Source organism: Microchirus variegatus, assembly GCF_963457635.1.
Source record: "Microchirus variegatus genome assembly, chromosome: 21".
Classification (NCBI taxonomy): Eukaryota; Metazoa; Chordata; class Actinopteri; order Pleuronectiformes; family Soleidae; genus Microchirus; species Microchirus variegatus.
In genome coordinates this window covers 13,816,094-13,842,730 of record NC_139822.1, presented here as the reverse complement: position 1 = coordinate 13,842,730, position 26,637 = coordinate 13,816,094, and the positions used below count along the sequence as shown (strand labels likewise).

The 26,637-nt window shown below is 44.2% G+C and overlaps 1 protein-coding gene across 1 annotated transcript; it reads left to right on the top strand.

Moving 5' to 3' along the window:
- The first annotated feature begins 9,606 nt into the window (after positions 1 to 9,606).
- On the top strand, positions 9,607 to 12,456 carry marcksl1a (MARCKS-like 1a). The gene is made up of 2 exons (XM_083907753.1): positions 9,607 to 9,919; positions 11,031 to 12,456. The coding sequence occupies exons 1-2, from the start codon at positions 9,833 to 9,835 to the stop codon at positions 11,604 to 11,606; spliced, it is 663 nt and encodes a 220-aa protein (XP_083763879.1). The 5' UTR covers positions 9,607 to 9,832; the 3' UTR covers positions 11,607 to 12,456.
- Positions 12,457 to 26,637: the final 14,181 nt, after the last annotated feature.

Here is a 26,637-nt window from a genome sequence, read left to right as displayed (position 1 = left end):
GTTCTGACAAGGAGCTCACAAGGAGTGAACATATGCCAGAACAACATGGGCACAGACAGTAAATCTTTGCCCAGACTGATTGCACTCATTTCCAGATGAGATGCACATATAAATAACTTCATGCAGTAACCTTGCCCTTGCCTCACTCCAGTTCCTTTCTCTCCCCTGGTTCAGCCAACCACCTGCAATCACTCAGTGCATTTATATGCATGTTAAAGGTTCGATTTTAGTCAGACTAAGACAATCATTTGTTGTCTGAAATAGAGCGAGTCTTATCTAACATATTAAGATAATGCGATTCATAGTCCAATTGCGTGTATATTATTATTATTATTATTAATAAGGTTTATTTAGATAGGTACAAAAACAGACAAGTTTGAACAGTCATCTGATGCATGCATCACAGTGTTTTTAGCTAAACTAATTCACAACACTTGTCCCTATACCCTTAGTTGGACTAGAGTCAGACTTGGTGTTTGCGCAACCAAAGTTGAAGGCGACTATGTATAAACTGCACTATTGTTGCAGGAAAAGAACACACCTACGATGGCGAGAGCGAAAGCTACAGAGAAGACCCAGTTTTGGACTGAAGAAGAGGCGAGATTTATGCTTACAATTCATCTCACCGTCCTTTTCGTCTCGGACATAGCAGTATGGCCTTTGCTCAATTAAACTGCATGCAAACGTACAGACTCTAGGCAGTATTGTAGGCAATATTGGGCTAACCAACCCTAAGATTGCAGGAGGTTGATACAGACTCACCTGGGCAGGTTGGTAGAACTAAAACGGATCAATACTAGCTGCCTCAGCAAACGAGTGGATTTCACTTCAGTGCTGCACAGCAAACACAGTCGAGCAGTTCCAGATCAATTCAAACCGTGATAAGATATTAGTATACAGCTTGCCTTGTTCTCCACTAGGCCAGAGAACAAGGCAAGCAGTATACCCAGAAGTCTTGGAAAACGCAATACTAGTGACAGTATGATAAAGAAGCCGTAGTCTTCGTAGCCCGATAGTCAGAGAGCTTTACACCATTATACCATTCAGGCTAAAGACTCCTAACCTTATTTGCAAGACTAAAATATAAGGTCTCCAGGCAGTCAGCCAACCCCATATACAGCATACATTAAGTCCCTGTCTTAATTGTCCAGCTTTCAGTATACAAAGATTGCGCTCGGGAGTGTATACATAATTTTTTTATTACAAAATATGAACCTGGCATATTTTTAAATAAGCAGTTGATTATTAGCTTGTGGTCAGATCTCAGTTGGAAAAAAAATGAGGGGCACACTTCTCAATTTTTATTTAAAAATGTAGAAATTCTGCTCCAAATGATATGATTACTATGTGAGCCCTGAAGATAAAATAGCTTGGAAATTCTTGATATTGGCCACACAACATCAAATTTTTCAGTTTCATCTCTGGTCTCACATCCAAAAGCGTGATCTTGCCTTTCACCATTGGTTTTCCCCCTCATTTGTAGTCACAACGCTGACACAATTTATGTTCTGAAGTGTGCTCGTATCATTGCAGATCACTTCTGATACGGAGCTCAAACACTCATCTGGGCACAGAAATGAAAGTATTTCAGTATGAATGTAGCAGAAGGGATAAACAGTGACACATGCTTCACTTCAATGTTGGAGTGTCTGCATTGTTCTAACTGGTTAGCCACTCTGCTACCCTTATAATCAAACTGGACGGAAAGCCAATATTTGGTGTGAGAGTTTGTTGGGTTCCAAATTTGTTGCAGTTTATAACCAAGTGAAAATACACATGCAAGCAACAGCAAATCAGCAAATGCTTCAACAATAGTGTCCTTAGTATTTAGTATGTATGATGTGGTTATGCTACATTTGAGCACAGAATATATCAGATGTGAAATTTAAACAACCCAAAACCTCGACCTGTCCCCTGAGTGATTTAATAACTCAAAGAATTTCATGCCCCAATGATGACCCAGTACTGGTTCAAAGAGAACAGTTTTTATGTAACCATGTTTTAACAAACGGAGGGAGAACAAATAGAGAGAATTGGGGGCAAGAGATAGAAGCGGTGGGTTATAAATAGGACATTCACAAACAAGTACAACACACTGCAATGACGCTCCATGACAACCCAGCTGCAATGGCAGATGGATAAAATGGAAACGTGAAGCCACAACGACAACCAAACAATGAATCACGCCAAAGCAGAATAAACACAATTCTGCTCAGAGTTGTGGCTTTGTGAGAAGGAAACGGTGTCTTTGCTGTTTGTAACTGAACCAATACTTCCTCTAATGCTCTGTTTCACAGCTTGATTTGGTACAGTATGGTACAGTTTGGAATGGTGTGGGTTAGGCTCGTGTTTTGTGTTCTGTTATTCTTGAAAGGGGTTTTAAAGGGTTCTCTGGATCAAAATGGTTCTTACTGGAACCATTAGTGTTACCAAGAACATTTGAAAGGGTTTTTCAGAAGCAAATGGTTCCAGGTAGAACCTCAGCCCCTGTAGAAGGACCCTTTTGGAACCCTTATTTCTAAGAGTGTACTCCAAAGGAAGGGTGCCAAAAAATGGAATGGTTGGGGCTGGATATTTTGGTACTATTCCTAATAGAAGCATAAAAATTACATACCTGCATACCGTACCAAAACAGAACCGATCCACTCGATGGAACCACGGCATAGGTGAACTTGGTCATCATTGCTCTTCTTTCTTGTGTGTCTGAAAGTAAATTTGGGAGTAAATTAGTCAATAAAAACATCCCACACAAGGCTCATTAATAAACAATGGCTGAGTATTGACTCAAGACATGTATTTATTCTCGCTGCAAGTCTTTTTCTGCTCTCAAACATGTTTGTTTTCATGTACAGTGAGGTCGAGTTCAGCTACGTCCAAGTATACAAGCACTCGTGGGGAATCTATTTATTAGCTGAAGTGTGTCCGCCTCCACTTTGCTAGGGTTGTGTTATACGCCCTATTTCTGGTTTAGCTTCGATGCTTCGGTTTTAAATCCATTCATTTCAAAAATATTCCTTTTTTAAGATAATAAATTCATCCTGAATTGTGCCATGTTTGGTGCTGCTTCTTGTATTATTATCCAGTTAAAACGAGGGGGTGGGAACTGTGGTACACTGTGGCCGGCGTACATTTCAGGTGGCCTAAAATGTTTACATGCACATGAAAAGTCCAGTTTTAGTCAGATTTTGAACTCAAGTAATTTCCTTTAAAATGATTATCACCATTGGGACTGACACACACACACACACACACACACACACTGTGAACAACAGCCTAAATTTGACACTGTGTAATAGCCAAACAATCTGTGCAGGCATACAGCACTAAAGAGATTTTGGTAATGGCTTCGCTGCCCCCAAACAAATGAATAACCAGATTAATACTGTCCCATTTGCACACGATGATTTGCTATTCATTTTGTAGTTAAGTCTGATATGGTATTATTCTGACAGAGGGAACAACAACATGACCTCAGTGGCATTTAGCTCATTATGTCCAGACGGAATAGAGCATCCCATTCTTCTCTCCTGGATGATTTTCTGTTGAATGAAGGTACAAGGGGGCACATCTGTCATATTTTGACGAAGAAACTGGGATGTTGATATCTGATGTCTGAGTCACGTATACAGGATGGGGTATAACTCAAAGATCTCTTTCTCTCTCCCTCTGTGTCTTTCTGTCAGGCTCCCCTCCCCCTGACCCACGCTGGACTGCCCGCTGAGGCACAGCAGGGTTGCCAGGTCATACTTAACACCACCCACAGCCTCTCCACAAACCCCCTTTTCTCCCTATTACCATCCCCCTTCCTCCGCCGCTCCCTTCCCCCTCCTGGACTTAAATCTGCATTACAATGAAGATGGTTAAAGGAGGAGAAGGATAAGGAGGAGGGGGGGAAGAGGGTTTGAGGAGCAGGCAGAGAGGAAAAACTGAAGGGGGCTCAGAGAGAGTGAAGATCTCACAGATTGGCCAAAAAAAAAAAAAAAAGGCCCAGCAAGCAGATAACCCAGGTCTAAGCTAATGAGTTTGTGTGTGTGGAGTGGTGGTGGGGGGTAGTAAATTAATTTGCATGTGGCTGCACGCAAGTGGTTGTTGTCACTTATATGTCTGTGTGTGTACTAAACAAATGGCACTCAGCTATTTTCTAAGCAGCAGGGGTTATGTCTGTGTGGTCATGTGTCACTGGGCCTTTTTTTTTTTTTTTTACAATATGCAGGAATGCAAAGTTGTCATGAAATACAGCCCATTATGTTTTATTGGCCTGTTTTTTTCCCCTCTCCATGTGGAGCGTGTCAGAGTATCTGCCCTTGTGCTTCCACGCCATTACACTGATTCAACAAGGGATAATTGATTTATGTCTGTCACTTTGTGATTGTGTCCGTTGCTGTGTGATTTCGGTCAGAGACAGACACGGGCGGGCTTGACAAACGGTGATAATGAAATGTCATTTAACTCTTAACTTAGAGTTAATTATTTGAGTAAACGTTACTACTCTGATAATATATCCCTTTTAATGATGTCACCAATCATCAAGAGAACAAACAAGCGACAGAGGCTACACCCACACGACTACATTTTCATTTGAAAACGGCACTTTTAAACAAAAACTACAACAACTCAGGGGCGGCAGTGAAGCCCAATTTATACTCCTGCGTAAAGTGCTTTACGTAGGTTACGCAGAGCCTCTGTGTCGTCTCCGGCTGCACAAAATATTTTTTAAGTGTCCGTCACTCCGTCAAGGGACAACGGAGACGGCAAGGGCTGCGTCCTCAGGACAGGCCAAGCTAACGCTGCTCTGTGCCAGCCACAGTGCGTACCGAGCGTCCACAGAGGCGCAGCTGATCACCGCCGACAGCATCGCTGCCAAACTATAGATACGTCATATCTTAATACACAAACCAATGGCTAATTTCTTGCCTCAAATGATCTTAAAACTGCGTTCCGGGACAGAAAAATATTTATTTCAGGTGAGAAACGGCCACTGTTTCAATGTTATTCCGCTACAACAACAACAGTCTTACTCTCTTGGACGCCATTGCTCACTGTAGCAAGAAGCACAACAACCTTGCGTAGCAACCCCTACTGATCAGGCGGGAAACTGCAGTGCGTATCCAGCACCACAACGGAGACCTATGAAGGCTCGAGGGGTCTCCGTGGTTACGCAGTCGGATAACGCATTACGCAGTCGGAGAAGTCTAATGTGGCCTCAAAACCTCAGACCTGCTCAGTCTGTTTGGTTTCCACTTCCACTTTTTGTATGTAAAGTTTGGTGTGTGTGTGTCTTCTTGTATCTGTTGCCTTTTTAGGATCTTTTCCAGCATAAACACTGACCTTTGTCAGGACCAGTAGTCCTCAAGGAGACAAAAACCTAGTCCTAATGAGGCAGAACTGAGATGTCATTGCAGTGTCCTTAAAAGAATAGCTGTGCAAACAGTGTGTGTGTGTGTGTGTGTGTGTGTGTGTGTGTGTGTGTGTGACTGTGTGAGGGAAGAAGAGTGCTAGAAAGCGTGGGAGGAATGAAGAGCGGAAAAGTGGAGGAAGAAGAGCAGTCTGCAGTAACGATGAATGAGATGATGGCACACTGACCTAGTAATGCTGCAGTGCTGTTGCCAGTGGGGATGAGCTGCCCTACTACTGTGTGCCCCTGTCTGGCACACACACACAGTGTGACTGACTTTGCAGAGCCCCCTTCATCTCCCTCCGCTTCATTCATCAACACTATCTGCAGTCCTTAACCCCGCACCCTCTCTTTTTCTTGTCTCGTCATCTGTTGCTTATCACTATCTCTTGCCTGACCTGAATGTTATGACAGCAGGTGGAGATGAGGCGCGAGGCTTTTTTTTTTGCCTATGGTGACTTGAGACTTTTAAGCAGAGGTAATCACACACAGAGGGAGGGAGGGAGGAAGGAGATGTGCACTGCATGCAACTACGGGGAGGAATTTCATGAAAAAAAACAACTGAATGTGACAAGGGGGGCGGTGAGGGCTAAAGGTTAAAAGGAAACCACGTTTCATTTTCCTGTGGTCGCGCAGAGGCTGAGATTCTCAGCTGCATAAATTGTGGGAGTCAGAGTCATCTCAAATAAACACGGCAGAGATGATAAGGGAAACAAAAACAACGCCAAAGCCATATCCTCTTCCATTCCACCCCCCCCCCCCCCCCCCCCCCCGACTGGGTTCCCACCGAATCACGCCTCTCGCTGAGACGTCGACTGAAGCAGCGGTTGCCATGGTAACCGGCTCGGTGGTATGTCTGCATGCACACAGAATTGTCGGCCACCTTCGGCATTGGGAGAGTGGGGGGTGGTGTGTGTGTGTGTGTGAGGAGGGAGAAATACACACATTAGCATGACCACTGCTGTTTGTAGATGCTGTGCGTCTGTGTTCCACCCGCGACGCAAACAACTGTTTTATCAATGAGACAAGTCCAACTTTGCGAGCCTGACTGAGCGCGCGGACATCCAGCTTAACATCTCCTCCGAAAGCCACTGACAGACACCGAACCTAACGTCTGCACACAAACTCCCGGGGCAAGATGGCTGCCGTGTAGTAGCTGTGTTTGGTTGCCTGCTGTTGAGCTTCTTTTTGCAGTCAATAAGCCAGTTGATCAAATTCATTTGCATTACAAAGGGGCTTTCTTTTAAGACGACGCACCCGTATTCATTCCAGTGAAGAGGGCCGTGCACCTGATTCTCCTTGTAATGAGTTGCTTGGCAATGCAAATGCTCTGTTAGTGCCAGACAATGTCAGGACATCTAAAATCTAATTTACATGTCAACATACAGAGAAAACTGCTTGGATATCACAATGGATTGGAGCATTTGCATTTGTTTAGCGTTCAAATGAAATGTGTTTTTTTTATTTACAAGGGTGTTGTCATATTATCTCATGCACAAAGTTTTCCCGCTCACAATAATTCCGATTACAAACTGATGTTCTGATGTTGTGTGGTGACGCAGTTAGACGATTGACTCCACAAAAATGACAATTAGAGGAACCATGGGAAATTAAACACTTATCATGCCGATATGGCTGAGTAATTTGTTCAAGGTGACTGTAAAAAAATGTTTCTCCCTCCTGAAGCAAAGCTCTTACCCCCCCCCCCCCCCCCCCCGTCACTCTCAGTAACTAGTGATGCTCATCAGCTTGGCTTGACAAGAGACAGAGAGGGAGTTGATTCACTGGAGAGACAATAGAAGCCTTTAGTAGGATCTGAGAGCCCATCCTGCATGTGTCAGGCAGGAAAAAGGGCAACTACACAATCAGGCATATTCACTTTTACGGAGGGGATGGGGGGGAGGGAACACATGTGAAGCATCACGTTAAGCGGTACATACAAAATAAGTGGGAAGGTCGAGGAAGTCAGCAACCTAATAACCTAATTCGGCTGAAGGGAATCGGGCGTTGTCGTCATCACACACGGTGTGTACAGTTTGCACAACAAACACATTGACAGCACAACAACACAGTTGTCACGTACGACATAGCTGCAGCAGCAAAATAACTGTTTTCCTTCCCTTATCAGAATAATATCGACTTACAATGAATACTTAAATCAGTCAATCAACTGTGGCTGTGAGGACAACACTGACACAAGGATATATCCTCACAAATCAGTTTTTGATGTAAAATTTGCAGCATCACAGCTACATTTACACTCCACAAGAGCCTATAAAGTTGGGTTTTTGTCTGGACAAGTAAAAACCTTTGGGAACAATGATGTAGTTACTGCCTGGTCGGTTCTTAACCTGACTTTTAGCTGTGGAAGCACTATTATCACTTACTTTTAGTAACAGTTCTCAACATCTTCTTATTGAACCAAGGAAATAAATCCCTTTGTATTACTGTTGACCATTGCTGTTTTTAATGGCCGGGTCTCAGTTTCAGAATTCCTTCTGCAGAGAGCTTTTCAGGACAGATTTTTTTCCATCTTCAACATCTTAAAATGTATTAGTATGGATAATAAAGGGTCTGGACTCCCCCCCTGCTGATTCATATCTCTCTTTTGTGCTGATAAAACCACAAACATCCCTTTGAAATCTGACAGTCTTAATGCAAAGACCTCATCGCAAAGAGAACGTGACTCTGGCGTCCCACATCAGAGAGCAGCGATACATTCCTAAACCACCACTGAGCTATGCGTTCCCTGGATGGCGAGATGGGGGTTATTTTTGCTTTTGAACATATTACTTTACTTCCTGACTCAGTCTGAGGAGAATTTGTGACGCGGTGGTCGGACCCCTGAGGGTTTATTCCTCCCCGAAAAAAGCTCAAGCCATAATGGATGGAGATCATTCTCCGGGTGGCGTTCGCATGCCTCGCATACCATGGCTGTGACATGTTCGTGTGAGGGTGTGCACGTGTGGACGAGGCTGGTTTGTCGTCGGATTGGTAAAAGGAAGATGGAGAGAGAGAGAGCGATAGATGGATCTTCAGAAGAGCATTTTAATGAGAGGAAATCATAAATTCCTCTGAAATAAAGTCTTATGGAGATGACAGAGTGCTGTTTTGTTACCATGGTTTCACTTGTGGGATGAATGAGGCCATTGTTAATAGATAAAAGAGCATTTTTTTTCCAGAAGTAAAATGTAAAGCAGCTGTCATATATATACATATATACTGGACTAATGGAAGCTGTCAACTGACTCTCGTAATTCAACTTACAAACATTTGATCCCTGACCCCAACTACAGCACAAGAGGAACCCATCAGTTTTGGACTGCAAATTGGAAAACGAAACAATAAAAAGGACATGTTATTGGTGCAATCTTGGGATACACTGACCTGGCTAAAACACCTTGTTGGGATGTTGTTACTGGCTGACAAGATGATTCAATGTCGCGCTTGTCTGTGCTGGTGACAAAGCCACCCCAGTGCCATCACAAGGTCTCCGCGGAGTGTTATGCAACAAGTTTTACTCTTGGAAAGCTGATTCTGTCACTCAAAATCCGTCAGCGATCATTAAAATTCATGGCTTCTCGTTCAAATCCCCATAACCCTCCAGCGGGAAATCAGAGCGTCGAGGTGATCTGTGGGTTTATTTCAGCTAAAAGGACAGCGGCGAAATGTTGACGGACATTATTTTAGAAATAAAGCGGCTTTCAGACATGAACTGAACTTCTGTGGTTCTTCTTATTTGTGTACAATTTATTTTTGTCACTTCTGGGAGAAAAAGGCAGCTCCCCAAAAATGATACTCGGTACAGATCCCTCAAAATTGTACTTAAGTACTGTACTCAAGTAAATGTACTCCGTTACTGTCCGGCTCTGAACATTAGTCATGTCATTTTTAGACATTTCAATGCAGAAATGTCACATACTGTATCTTTAACTCTTCCTGGAAATGTGCACAGATGCAACAAGTGCTGAAAAGTTAAAAAAAAGAAAAAAGATTTGAAAGAATAGCGAAAGAGTGAAAAGAGTCCTGCTGGTGATGGAGTTGAGTGTTGGAGTGACAGTGGGGTGAAGGAGGCCCATCCCCCACGTGCACATTGGTTGAAGCGCGACTGTCACGCCCGTGGGAGGAGACTCTGGTCGATTTTGAGGCGCGGTTGAAATACTCACAGTCGCGTCCCTGCCATCCTTTAATTTCAGCTCAGCAGCCTTGGGGTGAACATTGAAAAAGAGAGAGGAAGACCATCCCGCTTCTACATCTAGCTCGGGAGAAGGAGATCCGGTTCGGATTTTTATTAACCTCTTTTGGCAAGAGCTCACCCATCCCTGATCTGGATTTTTAAATCTCTCCCTCTAAAAATAACCCAACAACTCCTCGAGGTTTTTCTTTTTTCGATTTTCTTTTTTTTTTGGTTCAGAACACTCGCAGGAGAGGAAGAAAATGGGAGCCCAGTTTGCCAAGAGTGGAGTAGTTGTTGAGGGCAAAGCTGCCGTCGCGGACCCCGCAGCTGCCAAAGCCAACGGCCAGGTGAGTGAAGCACAGCATCAGCCACATGGCACCGAAAAACGCCCACTGGCAGCGTGGGTGCCACCGCTGAGCCCATCGTTCTGTGAGCAGAACCCGGCTCCTCTCTTAAAACTGTAGGTCAGAAATCAGGACCGAATCAGGCTAAAACCGGATGTTTGAAAACGACGGGGACCTCCAGCAGAGCAGCCGCCGACTGGCCACGCTCGTCCCCGCTCAGCGCGCACCAGACCCAGCCTTTGTTAATAGCGTCTGCTTCACCCACCGGGGGGGCAGCTCCCCCACCCCCCCACCCTCAATATTTGAGGCTAAACGTGTCACATTGAAATAGAAATTACGATTTTGACCGTGTTTTCTGTCATGAGTTGGCCGTTTTGTGCAAGACGAGGCGCGCCGCAGCCGGCGTCGAACAAAAGATGCGAGACAAATGGGTGCGCAGAGGATGCAAATGCGCGCTGGTCGAGGCGCATTTTGCGGAGGTGCAAATAATGAAGCAGCTACAGGCGATACCTTGAACCGAAATCCTTATGTACGGCCATAATCTTGGTTTTACACGGGATTACAGTAATGTGTGAGGGTTAATTTGAGAGAGTTAACTGACACCAGATCAGAATATTGTTATTTTCTCCAAAACAGGTTGGCGGATGGTTTGATGAAAACTGTCCTTTTCAATAGTCTTTCTGGTCACAGTGAGTGCGTTAGATCAGGGAATATTATCGCCACAGTGACCGTGGCTTTGTCTGATGTACAGCCACATACACGGAGCTCACACAGAGAGCTGCTCCTGGCTGTGAGCACACACCAAGTTTCACGGGGATTCCTTTGTTCCCCGACTCGCTGGCTACGTGTACGCTCACACGTAGCACTACTGCCCCCGCGTGTCTGGACAGGAGAATAGCAGGAAACAGCTGTTGACTCCCCCTGTTGTCAGGGCGAGCAGCTTTTCCCTCAGCATTCTATGGCTTAACTATTTTCAAATGTCACGTGATCTGTTTGGTGTAATAACACTTGTGTAATCTATAGTATCGGCCCGTGTTTTGAGAGTAGTTTTTCCTATTGAGGATGTTTGTTTTGATTATTTATATATAACTAACAAGGCTCCTCTTCTCCGCAGGAGAACGGTCACGTCAAAACCAACGGCGACGTGTCGGCCAAGCCCGACGGGGAAGTGGCTGCCGCAGATGGAAACGGAACGGCCGAACCAGCCAAGGAGGGAGAGGCCAGCATGGGAGACGCCATCGAGCCTGCTCCCGCGGCAGAAGGCGAGGCCGCCAAAGCGGAGGGAGAGGCCGCCAAGGAGGTCAAGAAGAAGAAGAAGTTCTCGCTGAAGAACTCGTTCAAGTTCAAGGGCATCTCGTTGAAGAAGACCAAGAAGGGCAGCGAGGAGGCCAAGGAGGAGGCCACGTCCCCGGCGACCGAGGACAAGCCCGAGGAGAACGGCCATGCGGCCAAGGAGACCAAAGAAGAGACACCGGCCGCTGAGGAGGCCAAAGAGGGCGAGGCTGCTGCCGCCGCCGCTGACGACGCCGCACCCGCCGCCGACGACGCCGCCGCCGCACCTGAGGGAGAGACCAAGGCGGCAGAGGAGGCCCCAGCCACAGAGGCTGCTCCCGCCGAGGAGGCCCCCGCTGCTGCCGCCGCTGAGGCCACAACACCTGCAGCTTCTGAGGGCGAGGCCAAGGCAGAGTGACTGCGCCCTGCCCCCAAAAACGCCTGAACTGATTTTCCAAGATTAAAGTATATAAATATATATATGAGAGACTCGTGCCACATTCTTAAAAGTTCTAAACAAAGCTACAAAAGAAGACAAAGGATATATCACATTTGCTGATTCAACCACCAGTTCACTGCCTTTATTTGTTCTTCGACAGACGGAATCTCACCGGGCCCTCTCATGATGATAAGTGTCGGCTTGTTTCGCCCCCTCATGGTACACACAGGGACTGGCGTGTGGCGAAGGTAACGGATTGGATGTGGAGCGAATCAGGAATACTGACTTATTTTCCCAATTCATGGAGAAGCTTCCTTTTTAACAGTGTGGCAGCCCTATAACATTTTATTTTTCTTTCTCATCTTCTTTTGGGATCTAAAAATTGTCACCGTTGGCGAGGTGGGGGTAAAACATCTCCTTCACTCAAAATGACTGTTATACGGACACATAAACCTTTCAAATGATCTTGTTGATTTTTAGAATTCTACATTCCTATGTTTTACCCCCAAATTTCAAATATTTTGTCATGTATAGAAAAGCGAAAAATCGAGGAGGGGAGGTGGAAAAAGTCTTTGTTTGTGCATTTTCGTTTTTTTTTTTTTTTTCTGGCTAAAACCACATTCAAGCTTCTTGAATATTGCAGTGTTCACAACAGAGTTTATGATGCAGGAGTTGGGAGTTGTGTACAAAATGTGAACCTTTTATCTGCAAACTGTCTCTGTAAATATGTTTTGGCCAATATTTTTTTTGGTTCTCTTTTTATTTTGCTATCGTTTGAAGACGTTCATGGTTTTATTGTAACTTTTAATAAGGGTAAATAAATGTTTGATCCCCTCTGTCTGTGTTCTGCCTTGTGATTCACACCACAACTGGTACCAAAAGGTCTGGTCAGCTATTATGTCACATACAGGCGTACATCTGAAATTGTTTAATTAAACTCCTTTGTGAAGCTAAATGTTAATAAACAAGAAATGAAAAGCTTTTTTTAGATAGGAACACAGTAAGTGTGGTGATGCTGAAGATGAGTCATACATTCAATTATCACCTGAGCATGACAACACTCATATGCCACTTAGAGCGGAAACAATTAATTGATTAATTGATTATTAATCGATTACTTAATTGTCAACTATTTTAATAATCGGTTTGAAGCTCTTTTCATGATTGAAACAAGATTCCTGATTGTTTTAGCTTCTTAAATGTGAATATTTTCGTTGTTTCTTTGCTTCACATAACAAAGAAATCATTCAAACTGAATCATTTTGGTTTGTGGACAAAACAACACATTGGAGAACATCATAATTTCCAGGTTCGACAAACACCGATCCACGTTTTTTAACATTCTCTGACATTTTGTGGACCAAGTGATTCATCGATTAATAATAATCGATTACGAAAATAATCGATAGTTGCTGCTCTAATGCCACTTGATAAGGCACATGAACATTAACATATGTTGGAGCAGGGCAACATCTAAAATAGAGCTCTAGGATCTAGGATTAGGGTTAGGCTGGTCTAAACAAGTGTCCAGTGAGCAGCAGACACCTTTTTTGATTCCAGAGGTCAGAGGAGCACGGCCAGACTTAACTTATTTATGACTTTTTTTAAAACCAGGGTATACAGAACACAAAACCGGTCCAACCTTGAGCAGATGAGGTACAGCATGAAAAAACCAGCTCACCTTATTTGCACCTCCAGCCACTTTGTTCAATGGCACCCAGCTGCAGCCCTGGAGACCAACACCCTGGCGTGACAACACCCTGACGTGACAACAATACATTTTATTTAGTTAGTTTTACAAATAAACTTACAACAATAATCACCGTTCAAACTATAAAAAATAGAAACCTCTATTGTAAAATTATGACATGACGATTTTTTTTTAGTTAGTTTTACAAATACACAGTAAGTGAGTAGTAGCAGAGGGAAGAAACCTTGATATGTGACAAGGTTTGATTAGTTAATAGTGTGAAAAATGTGTAAAAAGGTGAAAAAAGTATAGCAGCGGAGTTCCAGGGGGTGTGTGTATGTGGTGCTTGTTGTATCCGCTCTGGGGCTCCAGGGAGGCGGGATGGTGGTGGTCGTTGTCCCCGCTGTGGAGCTCCAGGGTGTGGGGCACGGAAATTGGTGAAAATTAAGAAAATTGGAAAGTTAAACTAATGTAAAACAGTTAATATTAATCTAAATAGTGTGTTTAATGTGTAAAAAGTTGAAAAAAGTATAAACGTGGAGCTCCGTGGGGAGATACTTTTGGTATTTATACTCAATATATTAAGCACAAGGACAGCCTAACGTACTTTTATATTCTTCCTTCGTTATTGTTTATGATAAAAATGCTATGCTACTCACTTTGCTAGGAGTCTGTACCTAATAAAGTAGCCGGTGTTTAGCATAGCACGTCAACGTAGTATTTGAGTTAGAATAACGTCTTTCGTCGACACAGCTGGGCGTATGTCTGCCAGCGACAGCTTATAGGACAACACAAGGCTCTCTTACCGAATTAAATTCAATTAAGGCGACATTTTACATCAAATGGGCACAATTAGACTCAAATAGTTGACATACCTCATTATCATTCCCAGGTCTATGGCACCCTCTGGTGGTCAAAGGTGGTCATGAGTCTGCCCTATGTCCCTTTACCAGAAACCGTGTAAACGCCTCATGAGTACGTTAGCGAACTAGCTTTAGCTCCACTTCTGTAAAATACACACACGTCTTCCTCCTCCGTCGCCATGTTTATTGTCATAAATGTATTGCCATGGACAGAGCACCGCCCCCTCTGCCTTGAAGACAATGTTGTCATGGTGGCCACTCTGGGTACTGCAACAAAAAAATACTCATGCGGCCCAAAAAGCAATTTTCCCATTGACCACAATAGTAAAAGAGACGCCTGTAAAACTGTCCACAGGACACATAGAGACGTGGACACGGGCTTTTATAGATCTTTGTATTCTATATTTTGAATTCATGGAGTTTCATATTTGTAAACCCTTCCTAAAAGGCCATAAAAAGCCCAGACAAGTCTTACTTCCCAGAGTGACGTCACAGCTGTCCATGAGCACAGGAAAGCGCGGTCATGTAGCGTCTCGGGAGCGGCGCTAGTGGACCGTACCAAATGTACAATAGGGAGATAGGGCTCGGACACCGCGTTGCATTCTGGGACGTGGCGGCCATGTTGATGGGTTCGCGAACGTCAACAAACGAGGAGAAGAACACGGTTGGGAGAAAGAAAATAAAGAAATAAAGAAAAAAAGGATGTTAAAACCCCGAAAAGGATGTGGAATTTACCGGGATACGTTAAATAGGGAAGCCAGCGACCTGTATGAAGACAAAATCGGCTCTCCATGAGCTTTTTTGCTGACAAGATGCCTCCTTACCGCAGCTGTCAGTTATGGCTGTCAAATCTCCTAACACTGTAACAGTCCCACAAGTACAACATGTATATACATATATTATATATTGTATAGATACCTATTCATTTACTTTTTTTTTTTTAAATAATTATATCGACAAATCAGGTTTTAGTTATTTGTCCATCGCTCATTAGCATTTAGGGGTTAGGGCAAGGGTCTGCAACCTGCGGCTCTAGAGCCTCATGTGGCTCTTCAGCCTCTCTGGAGTGGCTCCGTCTAGCTTTTCACACTCTTTTTGTCAAGATAATGGGATAAATAAAAGTGTTTTGATATGTTGTCCATTACGTCCAATTGGAAAAACCTCCCCCCAAAGCCATTAAAGTGGCTCATTCTGGAGTCCTGTCCATCTTTAGATCCATGTACTTAGGCCAGGCAGGTTTTCTCAGACATAAACTACAGAAAAGTGTAATTTATTTCATTTCAAAGTGGTTTTCCTACACTTTAGCATGTGATTGTATCTTCATTTTAGGGATCAAATAGGTTTTGCCGCTCCAGATTGATTTTATTTGGGGGGCGAGGGGACAAAAATGACTCTTTTCATTCTAAAGGTGGCAGACCCCTGGGTTAGGGTGATAGGCTGAACATGATTCCTGTAACAACACATATAAACTGTGCTAGTCTGGTGGTGGCTGGTTCGTGGTCCCAACAGATTACTCACTGGTGGTGGTGTGGCGGTGGGAGAACGGGGCTGGGCTCGCGCCCCCCCCCCCCCCCCCCCCCCCCCCCGGAACCCCAGAAACATGTCAGCAGGGGGTTATTCCATTTTATTTTACATTTTTACTTGCCAAAAATTCATTAAAAAAAATAAATATATATATATATACATATATATATAAAAATGACAAGGGTTCACACCCTGGAAAGTCCACCAGACAGTTGGGGTCCAGGTGTCCAGTAACGTAGCTGCTTAAAAATGATCCGTACATTAATTAGACTTCTGTGTGATTAATGTGTGCACATCATTTTTACATGTTTACAGGTGACTTGTCACGATCCATTCCACTCTCCACATTTCTGCTTTTAGTTTAGTTTGTTTTGTCCTTTGCTGCTCCCTGGTGTCTGTTTTCTCTCTCAGCAGGGGGCGTGGTTGACCCAGTTCTTCTGATGACAACCAGAGATGACTCCACCCGCGCAGCTCCTGCCCAGCTGTTCCTGATCAGCGATCAAGCGGACTTATAAGGCGGGGGCTTCGCACATCTCTGGTGTCAGATCCATGTTTTCACGCCGCTGGTAAAGACGTACACTTACCTAGCTTGTAGAAGCGTTGACTCCAACCTGGCTACTTACCTGAACCATCCTCTCAGGTCTCCACGTCTCCTGCTGCTGAGAGCAACACCGACTCTCCTGCGGATTCCATTCGTCCGGGATCGCTTCCACCTGTTGTGTCTCCAGCTTGCTCGTCATCTCCATTCCACACGAAGCAGCCGCTTCGCCACTGACTCTCTAGGACTCACGTTCTCCTCCATTACATCCTGAGTGAGTTCGTTCCACCTGGAACACAAGACAGACTGTGTTGCCACGAGAGAGCTGTAGTGGATCCTGGCTCAGTTGTATTCGTTCACTTTAACTTACCTTCGTGTGGTTATTTCCTATGTCGCTTGTAGACACCTGGTAGTTAATATAGGGTTATACTTGAGAAACTTGATCAACACTCATTTTGGACAAAAAATAGTGTTGATCAAGTTTGTGTTAACATCCCAACACTGAAGAGCTCTAAAGCTGCAGTTGACTTGGACTGGCTTCAGCCTGAAAAAGGAGCAAAAAGGTGAATGTGGTTTTCACTAAAGTCACATGTTAACAATGAAAATTAATGCAGACACATTAAACAGAGGCTCTGTTGACAAGTGCTGTTAACGTCCGTCTGAGGTGATGAAATCACAGGTGAATCCTACTTTACTGCTCCATAAACAAATACTGGATTCATGGTTTGGTGCATAAAATGTTAGAAAATGTTGATCAGGTGTTTTTTAAACCTGGAAAATTATGATGTTCTAAAATGTCTTGTTTTGTCCACAAACCAAGAAACCAGGTTGTTAACCGATTTGCCAAACCACTACAGGAGGTGGTCGGAGTAATCGCTGCAGCCCCACACAGCTACAGTCAGCACTAATATGTAACGTTGAATGCACTTTCCTTTTTCCCCAGATCAATCAAGCGAGGAAGTGCAAGTGTCAAGTGACAGAGGAGACGGGGCACATGGTGTGCGAGGGCACACGACGCTACCGCATTTGCACCGCGTGCATCCAGGAAGTGGGCTGCGATAACATCCCCATGGACAGTCTGGACGGGTCCTTTGAGGAGCCGGCCCTGCTGCTGGGCGTGGACGGGGAGGAGGAGGGGGACTCCAAAATAAGCTGGATGGTAAACGACGACCACCTGGCTGAAGACTCGGGCACTGACCTCATCATACAGCAGGTGGACGACAGTGACGAGGAGCTGCAGTGAAATGGGACCAAAGTTTGCGCGTTTGTGTGTTAAATCCTTGCAACAGAATTTATGCATAAAAAGAATCCACTAATGTAAATACACATTGTGTGTAAATACACACATTTATGTTGTCTTAGTTTAAAGCGACTGATAAATAAATGTTTACTTTCAATTGTATTGTGACAAAATGGAATTATTTTCCTCGTTGAGCTGCATAAAGAAAATGCACCATTTGAAAGCATGCATGTTGAGTGTTTCCTCTGCGTCAGTTGTGCGATGATAACTCTTTAAAAAAACATGTTTGTTTCATATGCATGGAAGAACACCTTTGAACTTTCCAACTTTGATCGCTGGAGTTTGTGCGAAACAAAGTGAGCGACAACGACTCAACCTTTTCCCACTTCCTGTAGGAAAAGTTGACTGCAGACTTTGTTTCCTTTTCCACATCTCACAGTTGCAGTGCTTTCTACGATGATATGCACTATGATATAAAGCCAATTATATATTTTTTTATTTACTTTTTGACACATTAAAATATTTTTATACATTTTGCATTTGAGTCCTTAAATAAAATATAAATGTGTCTCTTATTCGTTGAGAAACTCCAGAAGCACAACCTTTTCTGCTCAGCCTGAAATCCACGTGTGTCGTCCTGCCTGAAGAACCTTTCCAGCAGTGTATTCTTGACTGTGAAGGAATTGAACAACTTAAAATAAAATAATTTGCTTTTAAAGCTTCAACACATTTCTAACTTAAAAAAATGTTTAGCTTGTTTGACGACACATATTCAAATATACTGCTATACTATGTTTTTGACCAAGTTTGGACGACATACTATACTATGACATTTTACTGTAATTTTGGACGACATATTATACTATGATGTTTTTGACTGATTTTCAAGTGCTTTTCAGGGCTAGTTATGTTCAGATTGTCAAAATGTGGTGTGGGTTTTTATTCTCTTTGCTGAGTATCAAGTTTGAGTATGGTTTGGTTCCAGCCCCAGACATGATCTCTTGCTGACCAGATACGCCCTAACCCCATTCCAAAGCTGCCCCTTTCAGTTTTTGGGGCATCTGTTGTTTTTGAATCAAATACTCCTCTAAATGTAATATCACGTTTGTCCACCGGAAGGCAATTTCAACAGTTGAGCAGCCATGAATGTAATATCACGTTTGTCCACAGGAGGGCAGGTTCAACAGTTGAGCAGCCATGAATGTAATATCACGTTTGTCCACCAGAGGGCAGGTTCAACACTTGAGCAGCCATGAATGTAATATCACGTTTGTCCACTGGAGGGCAGTTTCAACAGAGGAGCAGCCATGGATGATGTAATATCACGTTTGTCCACAGGAGGGCAGTTTCAACAGTTGAACAGCCATGAATGATGTAATATCACGTTTGTCCACCGGAGGGCAGTTTAGATAAATCCATTTGGAATCTTCCTCTTCCTGTTTGCCACTTGGAGCCAGCAGGAGCAGGAGGAGACACATGGAGGACGAGGAGCAGCGGGTACAAACATGTGGTCACTGCTGCTTAAAAATGATCCACACATTTCTTCGATGTTCTGTTGACGCTCTGTTTACAACTGTTGTTAACATCCGACCTGAGTGATCTGATCACAGGTGTCACATGCCACCACATGCTCCTGCTCCTGCTAATGCTAATGCTAATGCTAATGCTAATGCCAATGCCAATGTGAAGTCACTGCTCCTCAGTAAACAAACACCTTTCACTTCATTTGTCTTCACATACAAATGATGATGTTTTCTGTTTGTTACAGAAAGACAAATAATCCAGGTGATGATTCTCAAATGTCTTCTCTTTTTTTTTTATCCACAAGCCAAAAATTATTCTGTTTTAATTATTTCTTTGTTATAAGGAACAAAGAAAGCAGAAAATGTTCAACATGTGTAATAAAATAAAACGGTTAAAGAACCAACAACAATTCACTGATTATTACAGTAATTGCCAATTAATTTAGTAATGGTTTAATAATGGAGTAATCATTGCATCCCTACTTTTTTTATATATATTTTTAAAAAATCATCAGAGACACCGTGATACGATTTATCACGATATTTGAAAAATCATATATTGCGTTATACTGACAGTGCTAGTGAAAGTGAGCACTTGGCACCATCTAGTGGACTGAACTATTAATTCAGAGTTGCATTTACACTTCTGTTCAATATTGTCACAGTGTGTCTCCGACCACCTCCTGTCGTGGTTTGGCAAATCGGTTAACAATCTGGTTTCTTGGTTTGTGGACAAAATAAGACATTTTAGAACATTATAATTTTCCAGGTTTAAAAAAACCCGATTAACATTTTTTGACATTTTATGGACCAAACCATGAATCTAGTATTTGTTTATGGAGCAGTAAAGTAGGATTCACCTGTGATTTCATCACCTCAGACGGACGTTAACAGCACTTGTCAACAGAGCCTCTGTTTAATGTGTCTGCATTGATTTCCATTGTTAACATGTGACTTTAGTGAAAACAACATTCACCTTTTTGCTGCTTTTTCAGGCTGAAACCAGTCCAAGTCAACTGCAGCTTTAGAGCTCTTCAGTGTTGGGATGTTAACACAGAAACTTGATCAACACTATTGTTTGTCCAAAATGAGTGTTGATCAAGTTTCTGTGTGAACATCTCAACACTGAAGAGCTCCAAACAGCTGCAGTTGACTTGGACTGGCTTCAGCCTGAGAAAGCATCAAACAGGTGAATGTGGTTTTTACTAAAGTCACCTGTTAACATGTAAAAATGATGTGCACACATTAATCACACAGAAGTCTAATTAATGTGCAGATGATTTTTAAGCAGCAGTTACTGGACACCTGGACCCCAACTGTCTGGTGGACTTTCCAGAGAGTGAACCCCTGTCATTTTTTTCTGTTTTTTTTTAATGAATTTTGGGGGAAAATGTGTGAAATAAAATGTCATAACCCCGTCCTGACATGTCTTTGAATTTCCGGGGGGACACAAGCCCAGCCCCGTTTTCCCACCACCACACCAACACCAGTGAGTAATCTCTTGGGACCACGAGGTGGAATCGAACCAGCCACCACCTGACTGATACAACCTTACGGTTGTGAACGAAACCACTACGCCACACATCCCTGAGAGATTTAGGAGCTCTTGGTGTATTTCACTGTCCACTTTGGATGAGGACCCTTAAATGTTGGACTATAAGGGAATTGAACCCATAATCTCAGGATCTCAATGACTGCTCCTTTACCAGTTGAGCTAAGTCGACACTCTCTTTCCCACCTTTGAACTCCTATTTACTCTTTTTGGTTGAATATTGTATTTAAAATTCAGCCCTTGCAAGATTTGAACCCATGCTCACAAGAACCTCAGGAACTTGAGTCATTCTCTTAGTCCCATGAGCTATTTGTCCTTGTGTGATTTTCCTAAAAATTGGAAGCCTTTAAATAATAGAACCCATGACATCAACGTATTGAATTATTTGATAATGTCCGTCCGGCACATGCAGCCAAACAGTTAGTGTAATGGTTTACACACTTGTCTTTGAAGCAGGAGAGCCTGGTTCAATTCCCACTTCGAACAAGGACCTTTATGCATGCAGTTTTTCTCCCCATGTGATTGACACACACACTGCTGTCTGGTTGTATGACCATCAACACTAACTTTGCTTACACACACACACTGATTAACTGTGTGGGGTGTGGGGTGCTGCTGGGGAGTGGGAGTGGGAGTGGGAGTGGGAGTGGGGGCGGTGTGGGGGGTGGAGTGGAAAGTGTGCGTGTTGTGTGTTGTGTGTGGGGTAACACACAAACACAGGGAGAACATGCAAAACTGCATATGGGAAAGTCCATGTTCCTACCGGGATTCGAACCCTGGTCCAAAGACAAGGTAGTAACACTCTACACAAGTGTGCTCAACCAGGTGAGCTATATGAACTTATAGGTTTGTTTTCAAAATTCGGAAGCATTTCAATAATGGAACATGATGTCGACGTATTATACTACTTAATGACGTCCGTCCGGCACATGCAGCCAGACAGTTAGTGTAATGGTTTACACACTTGTCTTTGGAGCAGGAGACCTGGGTTCGATTCCCATTTGGAACAAGGACGTTCATGCTTGCAGTTTTTCTCCACATGTGATTGATACACACACACTGAAGTCTGGTTGTATCACCATCAACTCTAACTTTGGTGAAACACATACTGATTAACTGTGGGGGAGTGTGGGGAGTGGGGGCAGTGTGTGTTGTGGGGGGTGGAGTGGGGAGGGGAGTGGAGTGGGGGGGGGGGGTGTTTGGGGAGTGTGTGTTTGGGTGGGGGTGGGGTGCTGAGGAGTGAGAGGAGTGGGGGCAGTGGACATGGGGGGGTAATACACAAACACAGGGAGAACATGCAAAACGGCATGCAGAAAAGCCCATGCTCCAAATCGGGATTCGAACCCTGGTGCAAAGGTAAGGTTGCACACTACCCAAGCGTGCTCAACCAGGTGAGCTATTTGTACTTGTGTGTTTGTTCCCAAAATTTGGAAGACTTTCAATAATAGAACATGACTTTGACGTATTTCACTACTTAATGACGTACGTCCGGCACATGCAGCCAAACAGTTAGTGTAATGGTTTACACACTTGTCTTTGAAGCAGGAGACCTGGGTTCGAGTCCCACTTGGAACAAGGATCTTCATGCATGCAGTTTTTCTCCCCATGTGATTGACACACACACACTGAAGTCTGGTTGTATCACCATCAACTCTAACTTTGGTGAAACACACACTGATTAACTGTGGGGGAGTGGGGGCAGTGTGTGTTGTGGGGGGTGGAGTGGGGAGTGTGTGTTTGGGTGGGGGTGGGGTGCTGAGGAGTGAGAGGAGTGAGAGGAGTGGGGGCAGTGGGGGTGGGGAGTGGACATGGGGGGGTAATACACAAACACAGGGAGAACATGCAAAACTGCATGCAGGAAAGCCCATGCTCCAATCGGGATTCGAACCCTGGGCCAAAGGTAAGGTTGCACACTACCCAAGCGTGCTCAACCAGGTGAGCTATTTGTACTTGTGTGTTTGTTCCCAAAATTTGGAAGACTTTCAATATTAGAACATGACTTCGACGTATTTCACTACTTTTTGACGTCCGTCCGGCACATGCAGTCAAACAGTTAGTGTAATGGTTTACACACTTGTCTTTGGAGCAGGAAACGTGGGTTCGAGTCTCGCTTGGAACAAGGACGTTCATGCATGCAGTTTTTCTCCCCATGTGATTGACACACACACACTGAAGTCTGGTTGTATCACCATCAACTCTAACTTTGGTGAAACACACACTGATTAACTGTGGGGGAATGGGGGCGGTGTGTGTTGTGGGGGGTGGAGCGGGGAGTATGTGTTTGGGGGGGTGTGGGGTGCTGAGGAGTGGGGGCAGTGGGGGTGGGGAGTGGACATGTGGGGTATAATACACAAAGTTAGTGTTGATGGTCATACAACCAGACTTCAGTGTGTGTGTGTCAATCACATGGGGAGAAAAACTGCATGCATGAAGATCCTTGTTCCAAGTGGGACTCGAACTCAGGTCTCCTGCTCCTAAGACAAGTGTGTAAACCATTACACTAATTGTTTGGCTGCATGTGCCTGACGGACGTGATTAAGTAGTGAAATACGTCGAAGTCATGTTCTATTATTGAAAGTCTTCCAAATTTTGGGAACCAACACACTTTTACAAATAGCTCACCTGGTTGAGCACGCTTGGGTAGTGTACCACCTTACCTTTGGACCAGGGTTCGAATCCCGATTGGAGCATGAGCTTTGCTGCATGCAGTTTTGCATGTTCTCCCTGTGTTTGTGTATTACCCCCCCCCCCCCCATGTCCACTCCCCACTGCCCCCACTGCCCCGACTCCTCCCACTCCTCAGCACCCCACCCAAACACACACTCCCCACTCCACCCCCCACAACACACACTGCCCCCACTCCCCACACACCCCCACAGTTAATCAATGTGTGTTTCACCAAAGTTAGAGTTGATGGTGATACAACCAGACTTCAGTGTGTGTGTGTCAATCACATGGGGAGAAAAACTGCATGCATGAAGATCCTTGTTCCAAGTGGGACTCGAACTCAGGTCTCCTGCTCCAAAGACAAGTGTGTAAACCATTACACTAACTGTCTGGCTGCATGTGCCGGACGGACGTCATTAAGTAGTATAATACGTCGACATCATGTTCCATGATTGAAAGGCTTCCGAATTTTGAAAACAAACCTATAAGTACAAATAGCTCACCTGGTTGAGCACGCTTGGGTAGTGTGCAACCTCACCTTTGGACCAGGGTTCGAATCCCGATTGGAGCATGGGCTTTCCTCCGTGCAGTTTTGCATGTTCTCCCTGTGTTTGTGTATTACCCCCCCATGTCCACTCCCCACCCCCACTGCCCCCACTCCTCTCACTCCTCTCACTCCTCAGCACCCCACCCCCACCCAAACACACACTCCCCACTCCACCCCCCACAACACACACTGCCCCCACTCCCCCACAGTTAATCAGTGTGTGTTTCACCAAAGTTAGAGTTGATGGTGATACAACCAGACTTCAGTGTGTGTGTGTCAATCACATGGGGAGAAAAACTGCATGCATGGAGATCCTTGTTCCAAGTGGGACTCGAACCCAGGTCTCCTGCTTCAAAGACAAGTGTGTAAACCATTACACTAACTGTTTGGCTGCATGTGCCGGACGTCATTAAGTAGTGAAATACGTCAAAGTCATGTTCTATTATTGAAAGTCTTCCAAATTTTGGGAACAAACACACAAGTACAAATAGCTCACCTGGTTGAGCACGCTTGGGTAGTGTGCAACCTTACCTTTGCACCAGGGTTCGAATCCCGATTTGGAGCATGGGCTTTTCTGCATGCCGTTTTGCATGTTCTCCCTGTGTTTGTGTATTACCCCCCCATGTCCACTGCCCCCACTCCTCTCACTCCTCAGCACCCCACCCCCACCCAAACACACACTCCCCAAACACCCCCCCCCCACTCCACTCCCCTCCCCACTCCACCCCCCACAACACACACTGCCCCCACTCCCCCACAGTTAATCAGTATGTGTTTCACCAAAGTTAGAGTTGATGGTGATACAACCAGACTTCAGTGTGTGTGTATCAATCACATGGGGAGAAAAACTGCATGCATGAACGTCCTTGTTCCAAATGGGAATCGAACCCAGGTCTCCTGCTCCAAAGACAAGTGTGTAAACCATTACACTAACTGTCTGGCTGCATGTGCCGGACGGACGTCATTAAGTAGTATAATACGTCGACATCATGTTCCATTATTGAAATGCTTCCGAATTTTGAAAACAAACCTATAAGTTCATATAGCTCACCTGGTTGAGCACACTTGTGTAGAGTGTTACTACCTTGTCTTTGGACCAGGGTTCGAATCCCGGTAGGAACATGGACTTTCCCATATGCAGTTTTGCATGTTCTCCCTGTGTTTGTGTGTTACCCCACACACAACACACAACACGCACACTTTCCACTCCACCCCCCACACCGCCCCCACTCCCACTCCCACTCCCACTCCCACTCCCCAGCAGCACCCCACACCCCACACAGTTAATCAGTGTGTGTGTGTAAGCAAAGTTAGTGTTGATGGTCATACAACCAGACAGCAGTGTGTGTGTCAATCACATGGGGAGAAAAACTGCATGCATAAAGGTCCTTGTTCGAAGTGGGAATTGAACCAGGCTCTCCTGCTTCAAAGACAAGTGTGTAAACCATTACACTAACTGTTTGGCTGCATGTGCCGGACGGACATTATCAAATAATTCAATACGTTGATGTCATGGGTTCTATTATTTAAAGGCTTCCAATTTTTAGGAAAATCACACAAGGACAAATAGCTCATGGGACTAAGAGAATGACTCAAGTTCCTGAGGTTCTTGTGAGCATGGGTTCAAATCTTGCAAGGGCTGAATTTTAAATACAATATTCAACCAAAAAGAGTAAATAGGAGTTCAAAGGTGGGAAAGAGAGTGTCGACTTAGCTCAACTGGTAAAGGAGCAGTCATTGAGATCCTGAGATTATGGGTTCAATTCCCTTATAGTCCAACATTTAAGGGTCCTCATCCAAAGTGGACAGTGAAATACACCAAGAGCTCCTAAATCTCTCAGGGATGTGTGGCGTAGTGGTTTCGTTCACAACCGTAAGGTTGTATCAGTCAGGTGGTGGCTGGTTCGATTCCACCTCGTGGTCCCAAGAGATTACTCACTGGTGTTGGTGTGGTGGTGGGAAAACGGGGCTGGGCTTGTGTCCCCCCGGAAATTCACAGACATGTCAGGACGGGGTTATGACATTTTATTTCACACATTTTCCCCCAAAATTCATTAAAAAAAACAGAAAAAAATGACAGGGGTTCACTCTCTGGAAAGTCCACCAGACAGTTGGGGTCCAGGTGTCCAGTAACTGCTGCTTAAAAATCATCTGCACATTAATTAGACTTCTGTGTGATTAATGTGTGCACATCATTTTTACATGTTAACATGTGACTTTAGTAAAAACCACATTCACCTGTTTGCTGCTTTCTCAGGCTGAAGCCAGTCCAAGTCAACTGCAGCTGTTTGGAGCTCTTCAGTGTTGAGATGTTCACACAGAAACTTGATCAACACTCATTTTGGACAAACAATAGTGTTGATCAAGTTCCTGTGTTAACATCCCAACACTGAAGAGCTCTAAAGCTGCAGTTGACTTGGACTGGCTTCAGCCTGAAAAAGCAGCAAAAAGGTGAATGTGGTTTTCACTAAAGTCACATGTTAACAATGGAAATCAATGCAGACACATTAAACAGAGGCTCTGTTGACAAATGCTGTTAACGTCCGTCTGAGGAGATGAAATCACAGGTGAATCCTACTTTACTGCTCCATAAACAAATACTAGATTCATGGTTTGGTCCATAAAATGTCAAAAAATGTTAATCGGGTTTTTTTAAACCTGGAAAATTATAATGTTCTAAAATGTCTTATTTTGTCCACAAACCAAGAAACCAGATTGTTAACCGATTTGCCAAACCACGACAGGAGGTGGTCGGAGACTCACTGTGACAATATTGAACAGAAGTGTAAATGCAACTCTGAATTAATAGTTCAGTCCACTAGATGGTGCCAAGTGCTCACTTTCACTAGCACTGTCAGTATAACGC

What these genes read in the sequence shown, in the direction of transcription:
- marcksl1a (XM_083907753.1), top strand. Translation starts at nt 9,833, where the DNA reads ATGGGAGCCCAGTTTGCCAAGAGTGGAGTAGTTGTTGAGGGCAAAGCT. An exon ending in CTGCCAAAGCCAACGGCCAG is followed by an intron (nt 9,920 to 11,030) that starts GTGAGTGAAGCA and finishes TCTTCTCCGCAG; the next exon opens with GAGAACGGTCACGTCAAAAC.